Here is a 27371-nt window from a genome sequence, read left to right on the forward strand (position 1 = left end):
CAAAATAAAAAGATGAAGAACATAACTTCAATCTCAGACTTCGATAATCTGCTAAAAGAGAGGTCAAAGGGTTCACCTCAAGCAAATTAGATATGCCATTTGTTTTGTTATGCCAAGAATACACGTGTAGCTAGTGAATGCAGACTGTGAGTGTGTTTGAGTCACCTCTTTGGCTTTCAACCTGTACGGAGGTCACAGTGATGTGAAATTTTCATGCTAGTTATTCATTATAGATATGCTGAGCCATTCTTATGACATTTAAACACTCAGAAGTACAGTGATGTGTGTGTCAATATAAACCAGCGCGGTCCAGCAGTGACCGCTGGACACTTCTGCCAGAGGGAAGCACAATTTTTCTCAATTTCAATATAAATTAGTTCTGACCTGATGTCAAACAGAAGGTTTTGAAAGACGTGATAATACAGAACAGAGGTTTAAAGCTTGTTTTTGTTGTATGAAGCTGAGGATTTGCATCAAGCTTCAGTGCTACAGATCAAAGCTTTGGCAAGCAAAATAAAAAATCAAATAAATGGATAAAATATGTATAAAATGAAATTCCATAAATGATTTTTTTCTTTCACATTGAGAGGAGACACTAGCCCACCTGGGGCTACGGCGTCTTCCAACACTGGAGAGAAACACAGAAGGCTTTTCAAAAGAAATGCAAACACAACCTCCAGAGTTCAGAGACAAGATTACACAGTGTGGGAGTGTAGGCAGCTTATGTAGCTGGATAAAACTCATATCACCTAAAGTCTGGACTTTTTCCTATTTTTGAAACAATCAACTGCCCTTCTTAAAAAGCTTGATTTCCCACACAGAAGCACATAAGCACATCAACCATTTTTTACTGAGAATAATTGCTCAGCAATGTTGCTTACTCACTATTATAAAAAAGGGAAGGTACTGCAAGACCAGCTCAATGTCCCATCCATGGCCTTTGGAAGTGCATGAGAGGTAAATTTTTGTTCCCTAGCCACTTTTAAAAAATGACTCATCACTTAAAACCACCTTTTTAGGCCACACTGAAAAAAGGAATGTGTTGAATTTACTTGATACATCCAGGGCTGTCACGATTAATCATTTAAAATCAATTCAAATTGATTGAAAAAACTCAATTAGAAATATTAATCTATTGAAATATACAATTTTAATAAATTGGCTTAGTAGTTACTTTGCCATTTGAGTGATAAGAAGGGTATCCACAGGTCACTGTAAAGCTGTGTTCAGCAGTCTGAACGTTAGCTGTCAAATCGCTTTTGTGCTAATCATTGAAATAGAGTAAAGCCACACCAGCAGGATCGCATTAATACAACTTTGTAGTCACAAATTTCACATATATGAAGCAAAAATAAATGTCTACTGTTATAAATTGCATGTATATTACTGGATCACTAATGTAGCCTATAGTGACAGTCCTAGATTCATCATTTCCACATGGATAAAATAAATCAACACTATTGTTGCCAAATGTAAGCAAACTGAAAAACAAAATTATGTTGATGTAATATATTTTATTCATTGGGGAATGATGCACACATTTGTATTTTGTAAAGTCACACATTTTTTTCAGTCTTCCTTTATCCAACATAATATGCATTGTATGCATTCCATAATGCAACAAACCGTACCACAACACCACAACAATAAAAAACAAGCATACTAGAGCCACATTCTCTCTAAAAAACAGGCTAAACAGGCTGCAATGTGCAGGACTGAACGCCTGAGAGCTATGTTGACGCTCTCTCTGCCCACATCATCATGGAGCATCACTCCACCTCCGCGGGTAGATGAAAGAGTGAGCTGGCAGGGCTGACCGCTGCCAGCGCAGAAGAGATACGTACTCACACTGGAACCTCTGCTACAATAGCAGGAAAAAAGGGCCACACAATTAACCAAGCTCCTGAGAGCATTAAAGTAGGCCAACAATAACTCGTGATGAAGGAGTGCTCAGATCAAAGAGAACGAGCTCTTTTCAAGGGCACGCAGTTACGTTATGTGTTCTCTCTACCTCAGCAAACGGTAAATGGTACCCACTAGACTATACATGAAACCCTCACGCAGCCAGCCAAACCTAAAGCTCATGGCACCGGCGGACTCCAAACAGAAGTGTTTTACAGATGAATGAAACAGTAGAACAGAGTGCTGACCTCACAGTCTGTAAGAGAGGCACAGGCCCTGACATCAAGTCCAAACAGCTCCGGCACATCTTCATCAAAGACAAGCTCTCACAAGGGTGGACAATATGCAAAAAAATAATATTGTCATACACACTTTCACTATACATGATATATACCATAATGTTTCTGAGATTTGTGATTTATTATATTACATTTATAGATGCCTTTGTAAAAGACAGTGACTAAAAAAACTGACTAAATTGATTTTTTTTTTTTGCAAAAATAAACTTATTAAGAAGGAACAGGAGGGAAAATCAAAAATTGCTAACATAAATTAATAAAATAAAATAATGCTATACAATGGGCTGACATCTGATCCCCTACTTGTTACTATGCAGTTACTAAACACTGGTTGCTTTTGTTGTTGCATACCGGCTCTCTGTAAATGAACTATCCATGCTCTGCCAACAAATGCGTTCTTTCATAACCAGAATGGACAAGCTTTACAGGATGCTGGCATCCCATTCAATTTAATGAGAAAATGTAGCACATTTCGTTTCTAGTTTCCAGTTTAAATGCTATGCTTTTCAGCACATGTGCCTACTTGGACCGTGTTGTTGTAAGTTACCAGTGTAACCTTTCATGGGCATACAAAATAAATATCATTTGAAAATAACACACTTTGAATAGCTGAGCTGGTCTACATAGTAGACCATAGTTTTTTTTTATAACATGCAGTTATTAACTAGAAGTATTTCTCAAGTACTGTTGACATCCAAGACATGCTCAAAAAAGCACCTTGTAATCTATCATGATTAGCAAAGGCACAAGACCACTTTTTTGTTTTCCAATACCAATACTGATGTGCTTGAGCATTGGCCGAACTAATCCGATGTTTCTTTTTTAAAAACTAAAATGAGCTATTTTTAATTGAAGTACTTCAATTAAAACCAGTATCTAAAAGTGGGCTATCATGCTAGACTAATCTAATTCTCTACTACCTCACAAAGTAAGAAATACTCACAGTGTGAGTGTGGCTACTTCAGGGTAAGATCAGATTGATTTGGATCAGATTCACTCTTTTTTCCTCTCTAATATCCGATCCAGCATTTTCTGCACATATCGGACCAATAGTGATAATATATTACCATTTTGTCCACAACATGAAATCAAACAATGTGAGTTATTTCAAGCTAGAACTGTTAGAAGACGGGATTGAATTAATTCCTTTTCCCCTCTGATATCCGATTCAGTATTTACTTTTGATTTCGGCTCGATACTGATACCTGCTGTTGTATCTGTGCCATCTCTAAGCACAATGACAACAAACATGACCATGCAACGTGAGCTATTTCAGGCTAGATTTGTTACATTATTGGACTGGACTCAATTTTTTTTCCCCTTCAATATCTGATCCACCTGGTATCTGATCAGTGCCATCTCTACACACAATAACAATAACATATTGTCATATTGCCCACCCTTATCTCAGCTTATTTCTAATCCTAAAAACCTTGACTGCTCTTCACTCTATGTTCCCATGTAGTTCATCTCTGTGTCCTTTGCAGTGGGAGAACAAGCTGGGCTGCTTAATGTCCCCGAGGACAAACAGGACCGCAGCAAAGCAACTAATAAAGCCTCCACTCCCTGAGGAGGGTTCAATGTAGGACGCGCACACACACACACACACACACACACACACCCACACACCCACACACACTCTTTCTCTCTTCTCTTCTATTAATACACCAAAAACAGAAAGAGTGGAGCAGTAATGATGGAGCTCCAGGGGAGTGGCACAGAGTGGCAATGGAGTAGAGCTGAACAAGCCTAACAGAGAAACTCTCTGCGACACTGTAGTGAGCTGCATTATGGATGTTCTTATTGCTGTTGCAATGTCATATAAGCAGGAGCACCAGTGCTGTCATGCATGAACATTTGTACGTGCAACGTGTGTGTATCTGTGGCAGACTCTAGACGAGCCTTCCTTATTTAAGCTTGTGGATGTCATGGCTTTCTTCAGTGCACAGACAGAAGAACTGTTTAACCCCTTAAACTGCAGGCTTATTATTCAGTTGTTAACATTAAGATTTATTATTCAGTAACAACTATAAATCATTAGGTAAGTACCTAATGTAGCTAATATACAGGTTGTATAGTTATTAGGGTACCTCCCGTACAGGCCCTTTAGTTTAAGGGGTTGAACCACTGAAGGTCCTACTGTAGGATGGTGTTAACATGCTGGCTGGTCAGCTTTAAAGAGCCTTCATGAGGCATGATATTTTTTGCTCACTCGTTTATAATGCATAATGGCCCTTGCAGATAGGCTATTCATAAAAGTTAATGCTGAAGGAAGGAAAGTGGCTGTTTTTGCATAGCAAGTCAACAACGTTAATGAGTTTAGTGCCTTCGGTTATCAGTGGGAAGCCTTTGTAGTGCTTGCAAGAGTAGAATGTGCTTGTACTGTGCCAAGCATTTTATAATAAGGAGAATCCTTTAAGGTGATTGCATGCTGGTGTGCTGTCAACAATTCAACACGATAGGGGAAAAAACTCAGGATGCAAAGAGGAAGAAGATGCAAACTTAGTTCAATTACCACCAATCCTGCTTTGAGCATGGGAGGTAGAGAGAAGTGCTCTGCGATTGATACAGGTCATGTAATATGTAGAGGCAACCAGCCATGCATATGAGCCCTGATCACATGGTGAAGCTATCTTTTGTTCTACACAGTACTCTGAACACCACTCTGCTAGTTTATTACTTAGAAAATGGCACATTGATGATAGTTACTTTTCTCAGTTCTATAATACAATACTTGGCTCATATAACTTTAAAGGTACCTTAGATTTATGTTTAACTCAGCAGTCACATTGACTTGCTGCTCGATTTGATATTGTAAAATGAGGCAATATCCACTTTCAACCTGACCAGAGTAAAAAAAAAATAAATTCTCAGTCTAGAAATATCTAATAGTCTATAAGCCTCCATAGAACATTGTTTTCTGACTGCTGCAATATCTTATTCACGTCACCATAACTGCTGCCAATGTAGGGACCTCCAGATCTGGTCCAAAGGATCCTGAGCCAATCCAAGCATGTGTTATTTGTTAAAATATAGTTAGAGATCTACATGTGTGCAGTGTTTAACTATTTTACAGTTAACTAATCATATTTGACGTTCTAAACACTGACACATAAACTGTGAGCAAGCATTTATTATTCTTCCAGTCTACTTTCTGTCAATACCATTAGTGGTATTCCACTAGAAGCAAGTAAAAAAATAAATCCCTGCCACGTTTTTCACTCAAGAGTCGCACCTGGTTAAAAACGAAACTATCACGGAAACACTATTCAACTTCAGCACAAATAGGCGGAGTTAAACCGCTGTAGACTTGACTGAAAATTTTGTCTTCCACGATTTGGCCACTTTTAAGTGGCGTTAGCAGTTAGCAGTTAGTAGTTGGAGCGGTATTGGCCAATATATAGCAATAAAGTACTTGGATTGGATGGATTGGAGGCAAAAAGAACTAGACTGGGACATCCCTACATCTGGTTAAAACGTTTTCTTGTACCTTTAAAGCAGGTTGTTAAACACTTATTCTTTATTCTGGCTGCCAAAAAGCAGAGCCTCAATCCTCACCAGTCAATTAAAAACTCCAGCCATAGCAAACAACTTGCTAGAGACAATCCACAGCTGGAGTTGGAATGAAGAAAAAATGTTTGACTGATTGCATCTTCTCAACACTATTTTGCCCTTATCTAGCACTGTGTGCTGTCATACAGTGGCTGTCCTTACATGTGTTTTTCCTTCTGCATTTTTTTAGAATAAGTTTCAAGTACAAAATAACCCTCTTTACTCAAAAATAACGCCTCTACTTTAACTGCTTAAAATGACAAATTACAACTTCGAAACAGGCTGTTATCTGGCCTTCCTTGTCAAGGGTAGAAAAAAAAGATTTGTTTGAATTCACTCAAACAAATCACTGCTACTTCACCGTTAAACTCGGTATGGAAGAAGCTTCAGACTTAACAGGCCTGCACGAAATCAAGCAAAAGCTACAGTACCACGTAGTTCTGACCTGCACAGTGGTCAGTGAGAACAGACTTCACAAGTATTTTCACAAGGACATCTTCTGACTGGGACAGTCTGATATAAGAATAATAACTTAACATATAAACAATAAAGCTCAGTATATAAACTTCTTCTTATATGTTCTATGTTCTTTTAGAATAAATACTCTTTCTTCATTAATTTTTTTTCTTTTTTTTCTTTTGGCTTAGCCTGAAGTGGCAGGACAGCGCAAGTAACTGGACCCTTCAATACAGTTAGGGGGTGGTCTCATGCTTTTGGAGTGAAACTCCGTGTGTGAGATACAGCAGATGCTGGAGGCCTGGTCATTTTGGGTCAGGAGCGTGGGACTAGGCCTGGTCCAAGCCAGCGATCAAAGCCTTTCTCAGACTCTCCCACGCTGCTGGGCCCTGCGTTACTCATCTATTGCTAGCCAAGGGCTTGAGAGGGGCGGGACTTTGGCTGGGGCTTCTGTACCCCCGCATGCTTGGTACAGAAGAGTGCGCTAGGGCCATGTGTGACAGAGGAAAGCCCAAGAGACAGACAGAGGGTGTGACGGGTGTTTTTTATGCATGTCTCACTCAGAGAAAGTGAAGGCAGACTGGGGCTGGCTCTGGGAAGGCTCGTCGTCATCAGGCCCCAGCGTGAGGGGAGTGCTGATGGACGGCTGTGGCATGGTGGCCATCTGTCCACCTGGCGGCGTCTTCTCCTGAGACTGTGAGGAAGAAGTGGATGAGTGTGTGCTCTCACTGGAGCTGCTGCGCGTCTCTGTGCTGGTGCTGGTCTTTTTCATCTTCCTGCGCTTAGCCAGGGGAGCTTTATCCACCGTCTGCAGTCGGAAGCCCTCCCGCTTACACTTGTTGAAGGCCTGTGGAGGACAGCACACTGCTTCACAAAACAGCCTTATATATTATTATAATTAGTGCATGGTATAATGACTTTCTGGTTGAACAATTACACTTCAGCCCTTATAAGTCTACAATTTATTAAAGTAATTTTGCAAAACTATTTAAATGTAATAATTACGTAATTAGTTACATGAGCACTATCTGAACTACATTAGTTTTACATGGGGAGGTGCTGTATTTTAAGTGACCATCAACAAGAATCTTAATGTCTGTAGTTTTTACAAGTATGCTAAGCACTTGTAAAAGTTAAGCTAAATATGCTTAGTTACATAAGGAACTACATTTACATTCAATTAATACTCTGCGTTGACAAATTTGAATCTGAATTTTTCAGATTTTTTACATTTGTTTCAGTGCCAAATAAAATAATGTGAAACAAGACTATATGCATAAGGCTGTTTTTCCTTTTTTCTCTCTCACACAAAACAGCTTAATCTCCTTAAACTGCAGCAAATGCCCATATGGACCCACACTTCAGTTCCCAATTTGCATCGAGTTTCATAACAGTCACCAAATAATCCTAGAGGTTACTGAGTTTTAAACTTAATAACTCAATATTAAGTTGACAGTTCAGTGGTGGTTAATTAAACAACTTTGCATAACTTTGCACAACCCTCTTTCTCCCCTCTCTCTCCCTCCCTTCATGTATTTCTCCTTCTACCCATTGCTTGCTCTCACATTGAAGGTGGCTTTGACGCAGGTGTGTACAGAGGCAGTGGACAGGCCCAGGATGTCCGGGGTCATGAGGGGGTTGGAGGAGAGCTGACTGTCGTCCTGCAGCCAGGCATTGTAGCGCAGCTCACACATCTTTATCCGCTTATTAGGGTCCACAGTCAGGAGCTCTGTTGCACAAACAGACATTTACTTCTTAGGAACATACACCAGCTCCACTTACAGACACACTAATTGCTCCCACTATACTCTGTTTATAACTGATTGTAGTAATAATTAATAAAATATAGTACTGTGCAAAGATCAGAGACCATCCATCATTCATTTATTTTCAGTAAAATGGACATTATGTACAAGTTATTCATTTTTCAGCATCAGAAAAAAAGGACAAACATTTTGTGCTTCTCATGATCCAAGCAATCCCAAATCCATTTAATGATGTTAAGGTCTGGACTCTGGAGTGGTCAATCCATTGTTGAGAGACCAGCAGCTTTTATGTTTGATTTGCACATTTTTGTCTATTTCCTTTTCTTAGTAACTGCTTCTTGACAACTACTCACTCTTCTCACAGAAACATCTGTGTTTTTTATTTTTTAGATCTGAAGCAAGAGTGGAGCTTGACTTTCTCAAAAGTGGAGTTTGATGAAAGCTTTAAGTGCTGTTTATCTGATGGTGACAGGTTTGGTGGTCTATCAGGTCTTGCATGGTTGTTATTCCCTATTAAATTATCTTTTAATCAATTCTGAACTTCAGTTTTGGAAACTCCTGTTTTTTCAGACAGATTATCTCATATTTAATCTTCTCAGAAATATCACCTGAAAAATGAATAACTTGTACTTAATGGCCATTTTTACTGGAAATTAAATAAATGAAGGGAGATCTCTGACTTTTCCACTGTACTGTATGTGCTCAGTTTTTCACCAAAACAAAATTCTTAGGATATTTGCCAAATAGCTCGTGTTATTTGTATTCCACTACTGTCTAAATTAAAATCTGTGTATTTATAAAATGAATTGTGAAGCAAAAAAATCATAATCAAATCCAATAAAAGCACCAAATTAATTCCTAAAGCACAGTAACTGAACCAACTCGTAACTATGTCACTCTCACCTTGAATTAGCTCCTTGGCCTGTTGGGATACGTTCCTCCAGGCTTCTCCCTGGAACGAGAAATCTCCCTGTTTGATCTTCTTCATGATCTCTTCTGCACTGGTGTGGGTCAGACTCTTCTCCTGACACTGAAAGGGCACCTGCCCAGACAGCATAGTGTACTGCAACACAATCACACAGCACGCAAAAAGCCATGTGATCACAAAATGATCCTTTGATCTGGCAATGAGCAAATCTATCATGTAGCTGCACTAGTTTACAAACAAACTGGATATGGAACATTCTGAGATGCTGTTATACTGTTTAAAAATACCCAGAAAAAAATAAACAGAAGCAGCAATAGAGATCCATTATAAGTGAAAAAAGAAATATGTGACTGATTCAAAGAATGCCATTACTTATTACCGACTAAAGTTTTTCTAAAACTAAATTTCACTTCCTTTAGTTTTTTGGCTTCCTTCTTTTCATGCTTTCGCTCAGAGAGATAGAGAATCAGCTACTCGACTGTCCATGCATACACTCTCTCTTGCATTCAGTGCTGCGGGGCCTCTCTTGACTTGTCTGAGAGTATCTCATCAGTACTGCCCAATGCACTACCCCACTCAGCCCCCAGGGGGCTGCAGCAAGGGTTAACAGTTCCACAGACATGCACATACAGAGAGACAAGCAAGATAGAGACAGAGCAAGAGAAAGAGAGCTCTCGTGCTCAGTGGAAGGCAGTTGAACTGGACTAATATTTCAGCTGAAGGGAAGCCACCATAACTCACATCAAAACCACTATCAGTATCTGAACCTCTCTTCTTATCTTCATGTAGCGCAGTTTGCTTTAACAGCACATAGAACGCAGCCACAGTATAGAGTATTAGGAGAGCCTTCACATACATGAATATTAAAATCTACATAACATGGATAATCTGCTCATAAAAAGATTCCACACTCCAGATCAGTGCAGATGTGAATTCAGTTACTGCACCTTATATAACCACATGACGTCTGTATGGACCTTTTTAAATAGCTGTAGATTGTTGTTACTAACTTACACTGTAACATTAGAAGTTTCATTCATTTTTTAGTATAATTTATTTAAACCGCATACTGTATATGTTAACTGTATATATTGTTGTAAAATCACAAAACCAGTGGACTCTCAAAACTAAAAAAGTACACCAAAATTAAATTAGGTTTGCCAAGCTAAAAACAATAAAATTCAGACAGAGCTATTTTAGCCTACATCACATTCAAGAACATTCCCTTTACATTCCTAAACTACCTCATAATTATTAGGCAAAAGCCAAAAGATTATTTCTGTCTCAGACTACTATTCCCTCATGTTTCATGGGAAGATGATTTCTCACTATAGCAGTGGGACTTCGATGGGCCCGAAGTTTAACATTAACGAGTGCGCGAATACACGGACAAAGTGAAACGCTAACCTGGGACAGCAGTGTTGAAAATCACTTGTCTTGTCGGGAAAGCTGACCTTTTGATGCTTTCTGGGACAATCAATTCAGTGGACAATGCAGTTAATATTGACTTCTTTCACTTTTATATGCAAACATCACCTCACTACAGCAAAAATGGTTTGATCTACGAATCTAGCTTCCAATTAAATTTAACCAATTGTTTATTGAAGCGTGAGGCATCAATAATAATAATAATAATAATAATAATAATGCCTTTTATTTCAAGAATAAATTGTGGTAACTTATTTTCACTTAGAAAATCAACAGAACATGTAATTGACCAGGGGCACCCAAACTTTTAATTAGAACATCATGTGTGAAAACCACTACCTCCTCACCACGCAATAGCTGCAGACCAAATAGTAATGTGAGGCATGTGAGTACTTGAGTATGCATGTGCCCGTGCCCATCCCTAATAATACAAGCTCACTGCTTACATTCCTGCCAACAACTGGCCACAAGGTCATAATGCAAATGTGCCAGTGTCCCCTGCGCAAACATACAAGCACACTCTTACCAGTATGACCCCTAGACTCCAGAGATCACAGGACTCATCGTAGCCATCATAGGTGAGGATCTCCGGAGCAGCGTACTGTAGGGTGAAGCAGGGTGTCTTCAGAAGCTGATTGTCAGGTGGTTTGAGTCGAGCAAAGCCAAAATCAATGATTTTGATCTCTGAGTTCTCGCTCTCGTCAGTGAACAGCAGGTTCTGAGGAAATATTAGGGAGATTAAATGCCAACTTCAACGCACAACAGTCAAACCATTAACATCACCTGAATATGACAGGTATTCAAATATATGGATATCCATATTCATCTTAATACTCATTTATTTGCTCAAACATTTGAATAAGGCATGCGTAGTTTGGAATGAAATGTTGAATATAATTTAAGTTCTCTTGAAGGCTAATTTTAATTACTTTTTCTCATTGAGCCTGTAAGGTAAAACTGTGGTCTACGTCGGGACACAAACAGCTGAGTTTGTGTCTTACGTTAAGAGAAACAGTGAATTCTAAGCAGAGCTATACAGAAATATTTTAAACGTAACAGTGACAAATTTGTACAGTTTATGTTGTGCAAGTTCTGTACAACAGTTAGTGGTGTATTAGGTCACAAACACCTAAAACACAAAGATAAATTACTAAAACAACAGAATGATCTGGTACAGATCACCTCTCATGACAGCAGCATGCAACAGACTAATGTTAAAGGGAAATTCCACTGATTTTTCAAAAACTGTTCATAAAGCAATTGTTACTCAGAGTCATTCAGAGTGGTTTGATGTGAAATACTCCATTCTAGAGAAACTTTGTCAGAATTGTTCACAGTAGGAACCAGATATCTGATGTGTTTAATGAGTGTGAAAGCAACATCACAGAAAGTTATTACAGGAAATTGTTACTAATACACTTCCTGATGTATGAGACACTGTTTTCCTATTGTTTTGAGATAAGCTTTTGACCTATAGCACATATATACATTTTTAATCTATCCATGGCGGAGAACTACATGGCAAAATAGCACCATAAGAAAACAATTTTCTCCCCTATTTTATCACTATTTTATTATTATCAATATTATTTATAAAAATTCAGATGTGTATGTTCACTAATAGACTGGCTGAATGACACTGTCTACATTTCAACGATTGAATTACACAGATATTTTGCAATATTGGTTTCTTTTTGTTTCTGTTTTTTGTTTTTTTATTGAGAACAACATGAAGTATTTTCTTGTTTGAATATTCAAATTCTATTCATGTATAAATGTGGATATTTGAATAACAAAAACTGTTATACAACAACACCTCCCATTTGCCACCAGAATAAGAACATAAGTAAGACTAAGTGAATATATTCAATTCACAAAAGCTACATTAACACATTTGATCTGGAGACTATTGAAACCACAGGTGTACACTTGTTACACCATGTAGGCGTTCATTTAATGTGGATGACCTTTGCTGTATAAACTTCGCCTTTAGGACATACACACCCTCACAAAACATTCACAAACACTTATCAGCAACCACACAAACACACTCTGCCAAGATACTGTCATAAGAAGACTAATGTCATGACATCATCTATATTCAGCTCATAAAAAAACAGCACCCATTATTTGTTCAGTTGTTAAACAGGTTCTTCAGTGCCTCAAAGGAGAGGCATGTGTGAGGATGGAGCTCAGAGTTAAAGCAATAGTCTGGTGAAAAAGTCAAATGTAAACAATTGGTGCGTGAAATTTGTTTGTATGCCATACTGTTGTTTGAACAACATGAAATAGACAAAAGTACAGTGCATTCCTAAAAAAGTAGTGGCAGCCATCTTAACATCTGAATTTTGTCAGGACTTTTGTCTATTTTTATAGATAACAGCATTACTAAGCTTGGTGGAGTATAAGTTTGTTAAGAAAAGTTTCTATAGAAGCAAATATCACACACCAAACATGCCTTGGCTGAACGACTACGATGACTCCACACCTGCACTTTAAATTCTTTAAATGCTACTATTTGACACTTTTACCCCAATCTTCTGTACAGTTTACAGTTAAGATGGTTTGCACTGCTTCCTCCAGTCATATACTGCATTAAAGCTCATCCATATATGTGATGCCCATTTATATATAATGTTTTTTTTTGTCCTGTCTAGTCAGCATCATGTATATTTACTGTGTAGTGTATTTACTGGCCTGTGTGATAGTGTCCGCTGCACTCGCTTCACACTGCTGTGTATCTGCACTTTATGTGTTCCTGTGTAATGTGCTATTTTCAATGCATACAAATTATATAGACAAATAAAGACCACTTGACTTGATCTGACATTTGGGGTAAGTGAAAAACTGAATATTTAGATTTTTAGAAGAATCATCACTTTAACTGCACTGGCAGTGGAATATAGAGGTACCTCAGGTTTCAGGTCTCGGTGCACCACGCCCACATCGTGCATGTGGCTCACAGCGGACACCAGCCTGCGCATGATCCGACTTGCCTCCGTCTCACTGAAGTGCTGCTTCCTTCGGATCCGCTCCAGCAGCTCACCCCCTCGGAGCAGCTCCAGAACTAGATATGTATGCAGCTGCGCACACAAACAGACAAACATAATTGTGTGAGAGGAGAGGTAAACAAAAGTAAAGAAGCAGAAAAAATTTTCACTAGCCCAGGCATAGTGTATAGCAGCTAATACAAATGGTCCTTTCAGGAAGTGGATCTTGTACACAATTAAGCGACGAAACCAACCAGACTCGATGATAACAGGAAATGTAGCCTAGCAACGCTGTCAAGATAAGGATTCAATTGTAACTAATCAGTTTGCAAATTGTGAGTCATATTTTATTAGTGAAACAGATGATTACTTGTGCCTATTACTAAATAGTTTGACCCATTAAACAGTAATGCTGCGTTTACATGTTGGCAGTGGAAAAAAAACGTTGTTCTTTGCCTCACAGCTGTATGCGACCAATGGTGGCATGCAGCCATGGAAACGTTCTCATGGTGACAGCATTATCGGTGAAAATGGATGACTGTCAGAAGAGAGCTCTAGCAGTGTCGACTGAAGACGGCAACAAGGCATAATACTACTGGGTGTGCTCGGACTTCAACAACGAGACGTTCGCCATTCACAGCTGCCCTAAAAAATGTCAGCATCTGGTTTACTCCACCATGGTCGACGGTGAAAGTTGGGAAAACTGAACTCTTGACAGAACATTCCACTGACCGTTGTGGTATGTTTCCGTTGCTGCTGGCAATGGCAGTGGTGGAATTTTCCAGTCCTGCTCCACTAAAAACAATGGAATATCGAGTTTGCCGTCGACCGTCTACCATCATAATGTAAACGCAGCATAAGGGTCTGCACGTGGGGCTGCATCTAAATTTCTCACTCTCATAATGACATACATATTAGTTTAACAGTAGTTAATGAATTATTTATTGTAGTTGCTGAGTAATAAGCCTAAGGATTAATAACAAAATAAAAAGTTAGGAGTTTACGTGGTTAGAAAACACAGTGGTGAGAAGCTATGACTGCCAGGAAGTGTTGGACTGTGAATGTAGGGCAATGCTGAGGCGAGAGGATTCAAATACTTTCACTGTGCTCTACTTCCCCTGACTGAATGAGGCTGCAGCATGCCTAGAGCTGCTCTACAGCCTAATAGCCTATCTGTTTCTCTCACTCACATACGCACACCCAGCGCACAATACCTGGTCATGGTAGATCTCATGTAGCTTGACTATGTTGGGGTGTCCGTCACACAGTTTAAGAGCAGCTATCTCTTTCTGCGTTTGTGCCTCCATTCTTCAGAAAGAGAGAAAATATATGCAAGTTATTTTACATAAAAACTGTGCATTTATTAATGTACTGCTTTTAAAGTGAGATACAGAAGCACTGAACACCACATAGCCTACAGTATGCTAATGCACCGCAGAGATGCTGCAAATAGCTCCAGATATTCATTTTTACTCTGTACTGTATGGCATGCAATGTCACTTACATACATTTTATAATACAGTCCTAATATGGCAAAATATACAATATATTGAAAACAGTCAAGTTTATTTGATGCTTTAATTTCCACATGAATAAAACATAAACCACAAGAATATAACAAAAAATACACCAACACCATTTTGTCTTACAACATGACTAATTACTTTTGGCAATAATTGTGTTAACATTATTTTATTCATGTTGAAACTCAGTGCGTCCCTTTTTTTCTATGTAGTAAATTTATCATGAAGCACACTGTATGATGTGTTGCTTATTCTTATAAGACTCTCAAATTCATAATCTATGCACAAGACATCTAACACTAGGGATGCAAAATGATATTAGAATAATATCTGCAGAAATTTTTAAAAAGAAATTTACCCCAGAACAGTAGACTGTTTAGACGATGCTGAGCTTCTAAGTTAAAATGACTACATTTTATTCATTTTATTGCCTTCTAATCCAAGTTGATTTGATCCCAGTTTCTACAATTTATAAATATTTTATCAGTGTCAGTATTGGCATCAGCAAACATGTGGTGCATTAAAATGTGTGTTCTCTGTACAGGGTGTGTACTTATTTTTACTAAAATTAATGAACATGTAATTTAACCAGAGGCTTCCAAACTTATGCATACAACTGTATCTAATACTGTAAATACTGTGTGTGCATGCATGCTATAGGTGGTACCTTTTACTAACAATCTTCACTGCATATTTCTGTCCACTCTTCTTGTGTGTGCACTGCCTGCAAATAGAGAAGCTGCCCTCCCCCAGTGCTGTCTCCTTCAGGTCCATCTCATAGTTTATATAGAATGGGGAGTCCTGCATGAAACACAACACAAAACAGAGGACATGTTCACACAACACACGTAACACATTACATTTCCTAATTCTCAGAATTCCTTAAGATAATAGGAGATAGTGTGCTCTGTTACCTTCATCATGGCACTGCGTGCTACTGCAGCAGATCCAGGCCTGTCTACTCCACCACACAGCTGAATAGGGTCATCCATCACCACATTCCTCTTGAACAGGATGGAGGGAGCAATGAAAGAGTAGCCCTGCAGCAGCCAGCACAAATACACAAATACAAAGCCAAAGGTGAACATTTCATGTAGGCTAAGGAAAATATAGTAATCTGCAAAGGTCAGAGACCACTCTTCATTTATATACATTTTCAGCATCAAGAAAAAAGCAGAAAACATACTTAACAGACAATTACACAGAAGCCTTGACAACTAAATATAATTTAAACGTTTTCAGTATTTAGTGTGTCCACAGTTTGTCTTTATTCTTTTAGTAAGACTTGCTTCCAGCAAGAATGGAGCTCTCTCTTAAAGATGAAACATGTTCTTGAACTTCCATTTTTGGAAATTCCTATTTTCATTTGACTTACCCCTGCATTATGTAAGTGCATTATGTTATATCTGATCTTCTCAGAAATATCTCCTGAAAAATAAATAAGAAGTACTTTGTTGCCATTTTTGACTGGAAATTAAATAAATGAAGGGTGCTTTCTTACTTTTGCACAGTAATGTACAGCATTTCAACCCACCCTGCAACAATACTTGTTACAAGCCTATACGCAGACAAGCTTGCTACTACCTAGAGGTCATTCAGGTTGCCTCACAAGCAAGACTTAAACAACAGTTTTATGCACATTTTTAGCATACGGTAAACAATAAAACATGTCCAATAAACATGTTACACATCAGGGCTCTTTTTAAAAAGGTTATTTGTTTGGCCTGTGATCAGTAGACTTAATTGTATCCTGAAATCTTGCAAATAGCAAGTTTCATTGGCTACATTTAATATTGAATCCAGAAGCCAAGCAGGCATAACTTCTGAGGAACAGGCCTGTGGGATCTCTTTCTTTTCTCCTCCTCCACGCTGAGTGTTCAAGTCACAAAGTCACATTTGTTGTCCATCTGTGATAATTGCATCATCTGTGGCATTTAGCCTTGCTGTCGCTGCATAAAAGCCTCAGACAGCAGTGGCCCCCTCGCACACTCAGCCTGCAGCTGTGGGTGCCACATCGGGTGGAGGAGTGGATGGATGGACGGAAGGATGGAGGGATGAATGGGTGAAATGCTCTTAACTGCCAAGCCGCGCTGTTTGATTGCTCTGCTTTTCAAATCACACCACGGTCCTCTAATGCAACTTAATTTGGTTTTGTGAAGAGTTTTGGGGGCGGGGGGAGGGAAGAGGCAAAGGGGGGGGTGGGCGAGAGACGCGAGTTGAAAGTTATCACTGCAGACGCAATCGCCGCAACGCCTGCAAATTACGAAGGATCAAAATTCCACAGTACATGAAAGGGGAGCGTTTAGAAAAAAAAAGGCAAGCTGAAGTTGGTAATCAGAGGTTGAAGGAGTAATCGAGGCAGGCATGGTTATTCTAGCAGACGCAGACCTTTCACTGCATGACAGTGTCGTTAATGGAGCTATTGATCCTGCGGAGTGGAGGATCCAGAAGGCAATCATAGATGCGATCCCATTCAATGCCGCCGACATCAGCTGGCATCATGTTATAGGCAACATTACGGTTCAAGTCGCATCAAAAATAGTCATTCACATCTGATACTCAAATCCATCTCCACATCAGCATAATTACATGTCTCTAAACAGCCCTCCTGCTCATTTCAATACCAACACAGACTGCCAGGCTTACATTATTTACATGATCATTATAGAATGTCAAATACCGCTCTTTACTTTCCTCCAAAGGCAAATAGAGGGTCAACTCCAGAATCACACAAACTAACCTTATTAAGAATCCCATCTTGTGCAAAAATCAGTCCAAATCATAATCTATAAACGAGTTCAGCATTTAAAATCAAAACCCAACTATAGAATACAGCATGAAAAGATTTAAAAGAGATTAAAGAGATTAAATGAATGACAGCGAGAGCACATTTACATCTTTACTCTCTGACCCTCACCTTGAAGATACGGTCACAGTTCTGAGGCAGTGCGGCAGGGGAATAAGTGGGGTCCATCTCTGTGAACTCCTCTGCAAAATTACTCACATCCAGCTCATCCCGGATCACGGGCTTGAAGGGAGCAGGCACCTTCTTGGCAGCCAAATCCTCCCAGTTAATTTTCTGAATCAGACAAAAGTGTTTTTGTTCTGTTACTCCATGCTATTAGCACAAATAGCCTGGTAATGCTGTATTGTCCCGAGTCAAGAATCTCCACATTAACATTTCTAACAGGATTTTTCTTGCCTGGTAGAATGGATGGCTCTTAACATTCTGGGCCCCTGAGGGCCCAGATCCCAGCCTTTCCTTTGGGTCCTTAATAAGGAGTTGCTGAATGATGTCTTTGGCCAGAGGCCCCATGTCTTTGGGGTAAGGAGGATCCTTCTTCAAGATTCTCCTACGAGGTAAGAATAAGCAAGAAACCATCAAGTTTAGGACTGAAGCAAAATGACACTTTGTTACTTGTTTTTTTGCTCATGAATTCATGAACCAAAATGCTATGCAAATTATTCTAAGGGCATGCGTGCACTGAAATAGTATCAAGGATCAATAGTCGTTTGATCCCTGGTATGTCTGTGACCATTAAACATAGTCAGTTACAGGAAAAAGTGAAGTGTTTAATGTGACTGAAACACTTAAACTGGCTGTATTTTAACAAGGGCTGGCCTGAATACTTTGAAGACTTGAGTATTAAGACTCGCCTCAAAGCACAACAAACATTCTTAAAATGGAAGTATATTTGTTCCATAGACAGACAGATGACTAAAACACTTCAAATGTTACTGTTTTTAGGTGTGATTTTGACATCACTTGTTCAGAAATATCAACAAGTATTAAAAGCCTGTAAAATGCTGTTTGGCCCAGCCCTAATTTTCACACATAGTAAGCCCTGGTCTACTACAGTTTTTGAAAACGTATGAACATCCCTGATCAAAATACGTGTTTTGTTGATTTTCTAAGTGAAAATAATTTAACACATCCTCTATAGAGAACAAACTTAAACGAGCCATTTTTTTCTGCTAATTTAGTGCACAATTTCCATTTATTTGAGTTTAACATATTGGAAAAAATCAAACATAAAATATAAAATGTGCCATAACATTTGCACAGGTCACATTTTATATTTTATTTGTTTTTCCAAGATGTAAAATTCAGCACATAAACAATAACTGCGCATTAAAATATGCAGTGTGTTCTCTGTAGAGGATATTAGAGGATGTGCATTTATTTTCACTTCATCAACTTCATGTAATTCAACCAGGAGCGCCCAAACTTTTGCATTCGACCGTACAAAAATTATAGGAAATCACTGACATCAAAATCATGTAAGAATTTCTGTGTGTATTTACTTAGCTATGTCAGAGTGGGAGTTTTCATCTCCATCCACGGTGAAAGGAGAGCCGCCTGTCATGAGCTCGTACATCAGAACTCCAAGACTCCACCAGTCCACTGCCTATAACCGCAAAAGCACATGCTCACAGCATGGAGACGGCAGCTTTCTACCAAACACCTATAGAGCTTTCGTTCTTCACATTTCACTAACGTTTAATATAAACTGATAATGTTAACAAAAGCATTGTGCAATTATTTCTCAGTTGTCACTGAAATGAGCGGAGAATTTCTGCTGAAAAGTCGATTGACTTTCAGTGGATACCACATTTGTGTTAATAGAAGAGGAGATGTTTTGTAATGATTTCAATTTAATGCTGTGCATACAGTTTTGTTTTCCAGTACAAACAGAAGATTGGCAGAAGTGCAGACTTGGACCTTTTCAAACAGAACATGAATTTGAAAGTAAATGTAATTTATTATGTAACTAATGAAGTAATTAACTGTTTCATTACATTTCATTAATTATTTAAATTGAATGCAATGATAACACCAGACTCCAGAGTAACATAATGAAACCCACTGTCAACGACTGGAATATGTGGCAGTAGATAAAGCAGAAAAGGAATGTGAGATCTGAAAGACTGTACCTTGTCATGTCCAGATTCTCCTCCTTCTACAATCTCAGGGGCCATGTATTCTATTGTGCCACAGATAGAGTAAGCCCTCTCTACCTACAAAGGAAAGATAAAGGAAGTTTAGAGGGGGGAGACAGCTGCACGCACATGCTTCTCAATTTACACTACAGTTAAAACAAACAACCTAGACTGTACAGAAGAGTCATGCAGTCCAAATACACACAGCAAAACGAACACAAAAAACATGAATTACATCAAAGATCAACATTGCATATTGTAACTATGGGTCAACTAGAGGTGCACTGTTTAACTTCCACATAGCAGAGCATGCCAGGACCTGCAACCGAAGAGGCTGGGTGGTCTCTGGCCAGGAGTAAACACTCATCCATTAACAGAGAAAAATGCACTTTTAATGGGCTGTAAGCCTCGGTCAGGAGACTGCAAGTCTGGCTGACATTTTGTTGACCATTTTAAAATTTTAATATGAGACAACATTCCTAGAGTCTTTAGCTCTTTGCTTTATATCTCTTACAAAGTCATCAATGTAAATGTATCACCTGTAACAGTGAAGTGGTTTAACAGTACAATGTATTGTATTGTTTTGTAATGTGTCTTACTGTATCATGGCTAGCGTGTTAGCTCGCTGCTCTTATTAATATTTATATGCTGCTAAGGAATCAGTCTGAATGGTTCAGGCAAAACTCCACTGTGCCATTCTAAAGTCTTAATTAATGTAGTTGTATAATGCTGAACATGCTAACAAACTGAAAATGGAAACATTAAGATATTAAAGCTGCACTATGTAATTTTGGGATTTGGGGACCTTTGTGGTGTAAATATGTAATTACATGCAATGTGCTAAAAAACATTTTGTAATGTCAGTTGTGCTTCAGACCTCTCCCCCAAGTGGATGAATCTGATGATTGTGAGTACATTGAAAGAGTATTCACAGAGAACTCAGTCAAAACTTGGTGAACAACATGTTCTCCAAGGATGCAACGACACTGAGAGAAACCATTGTATCACATTGAACTGAATTATGAATTCTGTAAATCGGTACACTCCTATTACTTTTTTTTGTCCATTATATAATGGTGACAACCTGAAACTCAAATACAGAAAAGTCATATATATTTTACAGAATATTGCAGAATACTGAATATTTCTTCTTCATTTCTTTGTTTTTAATTTTTCCAATTTGTAAAACTTTCTGTATATCTGGATTTAGATAGAAAAAACATCCCAAATTTTCAATGTGGTCTTAGACTTTTGAACTCCCACTATAAGTCATCTCTTCAAATGTGTACATCCTTTCCACATGGATATATTACAACAACCGTTTTGTCTTCCAGTCTACTGACTTTTGGCAATAATTGTGTTTGTATAATATATTTTATTAATCTGGAAATATGTGTACATATTTGAATCAAGTAAATTCAAAGTAATACTTCCCTTAGTGTGTCCCAGAAAGCCCAAACTTTTAAGCTACAAGCTGCTTTGAGGCAATTGTGCGCTTGCTGTCTTTTAAGTAAGAGATAATGAATAGGGTCCTAGTAATGAGGGAATTGCCTTACCTCATCAAACTCTTTGCTAAGACCAAAGTCTGTTAAGACGATGTGTCCATTTGAGTCCAGAAGAATGTTCTCCAGTTTCAGGTCTCTGTAGACAACCTCTAGCTAAAAAAAGAAAAAAAGACATGATCTTTTTTATAATCATTTTAGCTTTTTTGTGAAAAAGACAGCTGAAAAACTGCTGCTATTTCATATTTCTCCCCTACTGTACTGAAGGAAAACTGAATATCACAACAGCATCATCAGAATAGCAGCCTGTATGAAGCTCTTGGGTTTTAAAATGATTCACATGGGTAATATAACACCACATTTGTTTGATAAACAGTGTAGCCTGCAATGAAAATGAAAACCTAATTTGTTCTGTCTGTTTTGGACCAGGCCAGCAGAAAGCCCCCTGGGCAACATTTTCCCCCCTCGGTAATTGCAGCTGTGCAGGGAATCAGCAAGAAGCAAAAATACTGCTCTTTCCTTTTCAGTAAACAAAGCCTTAGAGAAGTTTGGAGAACACTCCAGCTATATCTGTGCCCATTAAATTGGCTGGCCTGGATACTCTGCCACATCAGAAATGGAGCAGAAGCGATATGTGATGACAGGGGAGAAGTGAAGGGCCTGGTGAGGTAAGCAAGGAGCTACTTTAACATTAACTCTCGAACAAAGTCAAGCCAAACCATTAAATAACATATTCAATAGATTCACAAACAAAACATCAACACAGTAATTAAGGATTCAAATCTGCTTACATCACACAGCTGTTGCCATACTCCTTACCTGGTGCAAGTGTTCCAGTGCCAGTACGATCTCGCCGCTGTACAAAGCAACCTCTTGCTCTTTGAAGCGGACCCTTTGCACCAAGTGTGTGAAGAGCTCTCCCCCATTCACATAGTCTGCAATCAGAGCCTGGCATCAGCCTAAACTCACTGCTGATTGCAGATGGCTTAGTTTTTGCTACTAAGAAAGCTCTCCAATACTGTTAACAAAATGATCCTGAATAAACACAACCATATGAAAGCAGAACGTACTGCAATGTGTTGTCGGTCTATTCCAAAATCCAAACAGAATATATTATGATTAATGTTGCACAGATACCGATACCGTAACAGTATCAGACCGGCACTTAAATATAGTATCAGTACCAGCAACAGAAAACACTGATACCATAAAGCTTTAAATATGTGTCCAAACCCAATGAGACCTGACTGCTCACTTCAGGTTCGGACATAATTTCTCAAATATGTGTTGTGTTCAAATTTCATGTTCGGGATTTAACAGCCCACCTCACACTTTTAACAGATTTTAACTGCATTTGACCCAATTTTGCTTTACTCCTTACTTTATAGTTTACTAATTTACTATCTTGTCACCCATGGGACATAAACAGTGAACTGATTGAGAAAAGTATAGTTTAGTGCAGCCAAAAAGACATTTAATAAAAATATTTTAGTTTGGCCATAAAATATTTATATGTAATATATTCAATATGTTCTATGCAGCATTTTCTATGTGCAGAAAGAGTTTTCGGATTAACCAGGTGAAGACTAATATCATGCTATATCAGCACTGCAAGCGTGAGAACAGCGCAGTATGGAAATTTATCCAGAATAAAAAAAATTGCTTGATGAATAAATGTATTAAAGCAGAATTTAAACTTCTTTTTTCTTCAGCTAATTATTTTAATATAGCATATTATTTTATATTGTTTTATATATCATTTATCCATGATCTAATCACAACTATTGTTGTCACTACACAGCTATCCTGTCAGACCAACACTTCGGGTGATGATGGGCTGGTACGGAGCATTTTCGGACAGAATTCTGTCTCAGGTTGGGTTTGGACTCAAAACGGCACGCTGCATGCCGGCTTAGACAAAAAATTCTCATGCTGTATTTGGGTTTGGATCAACATTTCAGGCCTGATTAAAGCTCTAATGGCAATATATCATGCTTGAGACAGTAATAAAGTAGTAAAATGCTCATTACAAAATCTGTAACACTTTTGTGGGAAGGCACAACCAGCAAGTATTTCAATTAATCAATTTTAATGAGGCATTTAAAAATAAACCATTCTAAGAAACCATTAAAAATCAGACAAATCAAACCATTCAAAACCAGTAAATGCCATTCATATAAGCTTAGTGTATTTTATAAGTGACATAGAACACTGCTTTTACCAAAATAAAACATTTATAAACTGGTAATGATGCTTCCTAAATTATTGTAAATATTAAATACATTACATTTTGTATGGGTAACAATAAACATCAGTTATTAACTTATTGTGGTGCACAGGTTTCATTATTTAATCCTTAGAAATCTAGAGTTTATAGTAATTTTTCTATACATTCAATTGCATTATTAATGTAACTATGTAATTGTTATGAAACTAAATGAATTACTGAATTATCTAATTAATTACATTTACATATGATTTGCATTCTGTATTGTGAGGTTTAAGTCTAATTTTTTTTTTTCCATTAGTGTGACCAACAATGACAAAAATATGGGATGAGGGATAAGGATGGCATCAAATTCAAATTATGATAAAATGTGGTATTAATTGAAAAGTAAGAATCTGCGCTCTTAACGGAATTACTCTGCTTGTTTTAATGAGCTAAAAAAATAATTATCTCTGGCAATTTCTAAGGGTTAAAGAGATCTATTTGTATAATAAAATCACTGTATAGCACTCAATTGGGCACTTAGAAATGACTTTTTTTAAAGTTATCTGATATGTGATATGATATTTTTACCAGGGCAAGAGACATGGTTGCACAATATATCACTTATTTATCATTATGTGCTTTTGCAATACTGATGTAAAACGCTTTTTTCACTGTGCTAGAGGCATTTAAGAGCCATCACAGTTTTTAAGGAACTGATAGGTTCATGCATTTAAACAAAACAATATTATCTTGGTCAAAATAAGGCAAGCCTATCATGTCGCATCATTGATTCACTACTGCATTTGTGTCACAATCACAATATGTAGCAACATAGCCTTAGCAGGAAAGCAGAAGCAGAAAGAGCCTACCCAAGATGAGGTGCAGCTTGGTGTCTGTCTGGAAGGCATAGTGCAGGGTAACAAGGAATGGGGACTGCCTGATGTGCTCCAGGACCTGCCTCTCTGTGCGTGTGTGCTCAGCCGTCTTCGCCTTCTGCACGATGGTGGCTTTTTTCAGCACCTTCATGGCGTACAGCTTGCCTGAATCATGCCCACTCACCTTGCGCACCAAAAACACTTTCCCATAGGCTATGTGGATAAGATGAACAATGTTTTAGTTTAGGTGCACCTAAGGAGAACAGACAAAGCCAGGTATGGCGTTAAGAGAACATCCTGGAACTCACCTCCTGTCCCCAGGACCTTCAGCAGCTCAAAGTTCTCGATGCCTACACGTTCCACATGACCTGTCAGGTTGGCTGGAGAGAAAAAACAAGAGGTTCAAACACCTAAATGCTTCCATATCATCTTTCAATTTAACAACTGACAGAAATCATCTTAAAGAACTGCTTTAGGTGTGTTTCCAACCACGTGGATGAGCTTACTTCATGACATGGTGCAGTAATCTGACAAGTAGTAGGCACACTAAGTAGGATATATGAAAATCAAAGACTTAGGTATGCATATCAAAAGAACCTCTATTTCTATGCCGCCAGTTTTTGCTGAAAAAAAAGAAACCAATTCTGTTATTAACCCTGAGAATTTACTACTTAAGATGCAAACAAACTCACTCATGAGTTTATTGCGACGTCTACAACGCAAATATAGCCATGTTATTTACTGTCCAAAACCATCAGTGAACCTACACAAGTCTTCTGAGGTTTTATAAATAATGCTGACAATGAAACAGTGGTAAATCTGTAAAAATGAATTTTATGGCCTGCATATACATCTCCACCATGAAAGTACTTTAAAAACATATATTTCAGGCCAAAACTGTATCTCAAAAACGATCATGAAACAATATCTCAGGCATCACACAATTTAACTGTAACCATTTTGTGTAATAACTTCCTGTGAGGTTGCTTTTAAAGACAAACACTGCAAACATCTGGTCCACTCCCACTGTGGACTATAATGACTCGGTAGGTTTCTCTAGTGGTGAATTTCACATCAAAACTGGCTGATGTCTCACCTTAAATTATGCAGAAACGTAATCATCTGAAATTCCCCTTTAATTACATAATGAATTACATTTAGACTCAATTTACATTTTGGGTCAACAGGTTCAAGTCTGTGCTTTTTTATTTGTTTCAGTGCCAAGACTATCTTTTTTTTTTAACAAAACAACATTGCATTCACACCAATAACGTTTCATTAAATTCATGTCATAATAAAACATTTGCTCGTCTCATTACAAATATGTGGTAATGACTGAAGGTTTTAAAGTTAAAGCTTAGAATCCACACTTTCTACAGAATTTCTCAGCTGGTTAAAATAAACAATGTAAATTATTATCAAATTATCAATCAGAATTGTTCACAGTGCTAATGACAGGAAGCAGACATTTCTCAAGGCTAACTCACGGAAAGCTATCACACAAAATGGTAATGAATATACTGTCTAATGCTTGATATTTCATTTTACGATAAGCTTTTTACATATGGTTTTGGCCTAAAACATATTTTTAAATATACAGACTGGACAGAGAGGAACATGCAGGGTAGGTAAGACAAAATAGTACCCAAATGTGTTATAGTTTTGTTAAGAAAGTCTGAGTCAGCAGGTTTCGCTACAGTGCACTATTTCACATCAAACCACTCTGAATCATTTTGCTTACATCACAACATGTTTACATCATCACGAGAGACTTATGTAGAAATATTGAAAAATCGGTGGAATTCCCATTATTAATGAATTACACTACGTTATTGGTGGCAATAACTGTGACTTCTAAGTGTTGATTAGCACAGAAACATACAAAACGCTTTAGCTTTCTGTAGATATGTCACACAAGAGATTCGTCACTTCTTTCAGTAGGATGTGGCAATAAAAGTAGCAAAAGTTCACTTTCCAAGATGATTTCACTTCTCTTTTTAGGAATATCAGTGTAACTATTCAACTACATCTGAGACTGCTCTACTGTCTTTATAATAGTCAGAAGGCCTAGAAGTGACTTTTGACTTGCCATAGCATGTTTAGCATGTAAATATTAAAAGAATATATTGTTGAAATTCTCCCTCACATACATAAATCAGTGCGTTAGATGTAGATGTCTGAACATCAGTGTTGAAGAGAGGGCTGTAATGAGAGTGAATGAAGCACAAATGAACATGTGCTAGACTGTCTGAGAAGAGCAGACATGCATGTTAGTGTGCTGTCTGGAGTGTACGAGTAGTGAGGTCATATGCTACTACGTGTGTCTGTTATGAGTGTGCCCACTGAGGTGAACGGATTCCTGCTGTCACACTCGTTCCAAGCACGCACACACGAGAGAGCTGCACACCGCATCAGCCACACACTGCAACTAATCTCTCGACACTTTCAGTCTCAATAACACAGCATAGGACTGCACTGAATTTACTTGATTCAAATGAGTACACTATTTCCACATTAATAAAATAGAGTCATACGTAAAACTTACAGTCAAATTACATGTTTTGTTGATTTTCTAAGTGAAAATAAGTTAATATGACAGTTTTCTGCAAAATTTTCTGCACAATTGCTATTTATTTGCTTAGTTTAACATAATGGAAAAAAAAACCAAAATATAAAATATGCTATCAATTTTTATATGACTTATATATTGCTTTGAAAATGTTAAATTCAGCAAAGAAGCAATAATTGTGCATTATAATGTGTAGATATGTGTTCTCTGTAGAGGATGTGTTCACTTATTTTCACCTAGAAAATCAACAAAACATGTAATTTGGCCAGAGTTACTTAAAAGTAAGCCAATCTGTAAAATTGTGCTTTGGAAACTATTATTTCACATATGTGTTTCAGTATACAGTCTCAAACATACACAGCAAAAGTGATTCTTTAGGTATTTGCATTAATACTGTGGGCCACTAAAAAATTAGAGATGTCTCTAAT

At 38.0% G+C, this 27371-nt stretch overlaps 1 protein-coding gene across 1 annotated transcript in view; it reads right to left on the minus strand.

Annotated features, from left to right (window-relative positions):
• Positions 1–278: 278 nt before the first annotated feature.
• The window catches only part of rps6ka5 (ribosomal protein S6 kinase, polypeptide 5), a 33044-nt gene continuing 5951 nt past the window's right edge, over positions 279–27371 (minus strand). The window contains exons 2-17 of the mRNA XM_036592905.1: positions 24683–24754; positions 24369–24587; positions 22107–22222; positions 21342–21443; positions 19780–19863; positions 19150–19253; positions 18047–18197; positions 17762–17923; positions 15759–15884; positions 15512–15645; positions 14536–14629; positions 13244–13414; positions 10858–11049; positions 8879–9038; positions 7775–7938; positions 279–7056 (exon numbers count right to left, since the gene is read on the minus strand). Of these exons, the coding sequence (XP_036448798.1) occupies positions 6766–7056; positions 7775–7938; positions 8879–9038; positions 10858–11049; positions 13244–13414; positions 14536–14629; positions 15512–15645; positions 15759–15884; positions 17762–17923; positions 18047–18197; positions 19150–19253; positions 19780–19863; positions 21342–21443; positions 22107–22222; positions 24369–24587; positions 24683–24754 (2342 nt within the window). The 3' untranslated portion in view covers positions 279–6765. The remainder of the gene's footprint in view (positions 7057–7774; positions 7939–8878; positions 9039–10857; positions 11050–13243; positions 13415–14535; positions 14630–15511; positions 15646–15758; positions 15885–17761; positions 17924–18046; positions 18198–19149; positions 19254–19779; positions 19864–21341; positions 21444–22106; positions 22223–24368; positions 24588–24682; positions 24755–27371) is intronic.

This window comes from Colossoma macropomum, unplaced genomic scaffold (genome assembly GCF_904425465.1).
Source record: "Colossoma macropomum unplaced genomic scaffold, Colossoma_macropomum, whole genome shotgun sequence".
NCBI lineage: Eukaryota > Metazoa > Chordata > Actinopteri > Characiformes > Serrasalmidae > Colossoma > Colossoma macropomum.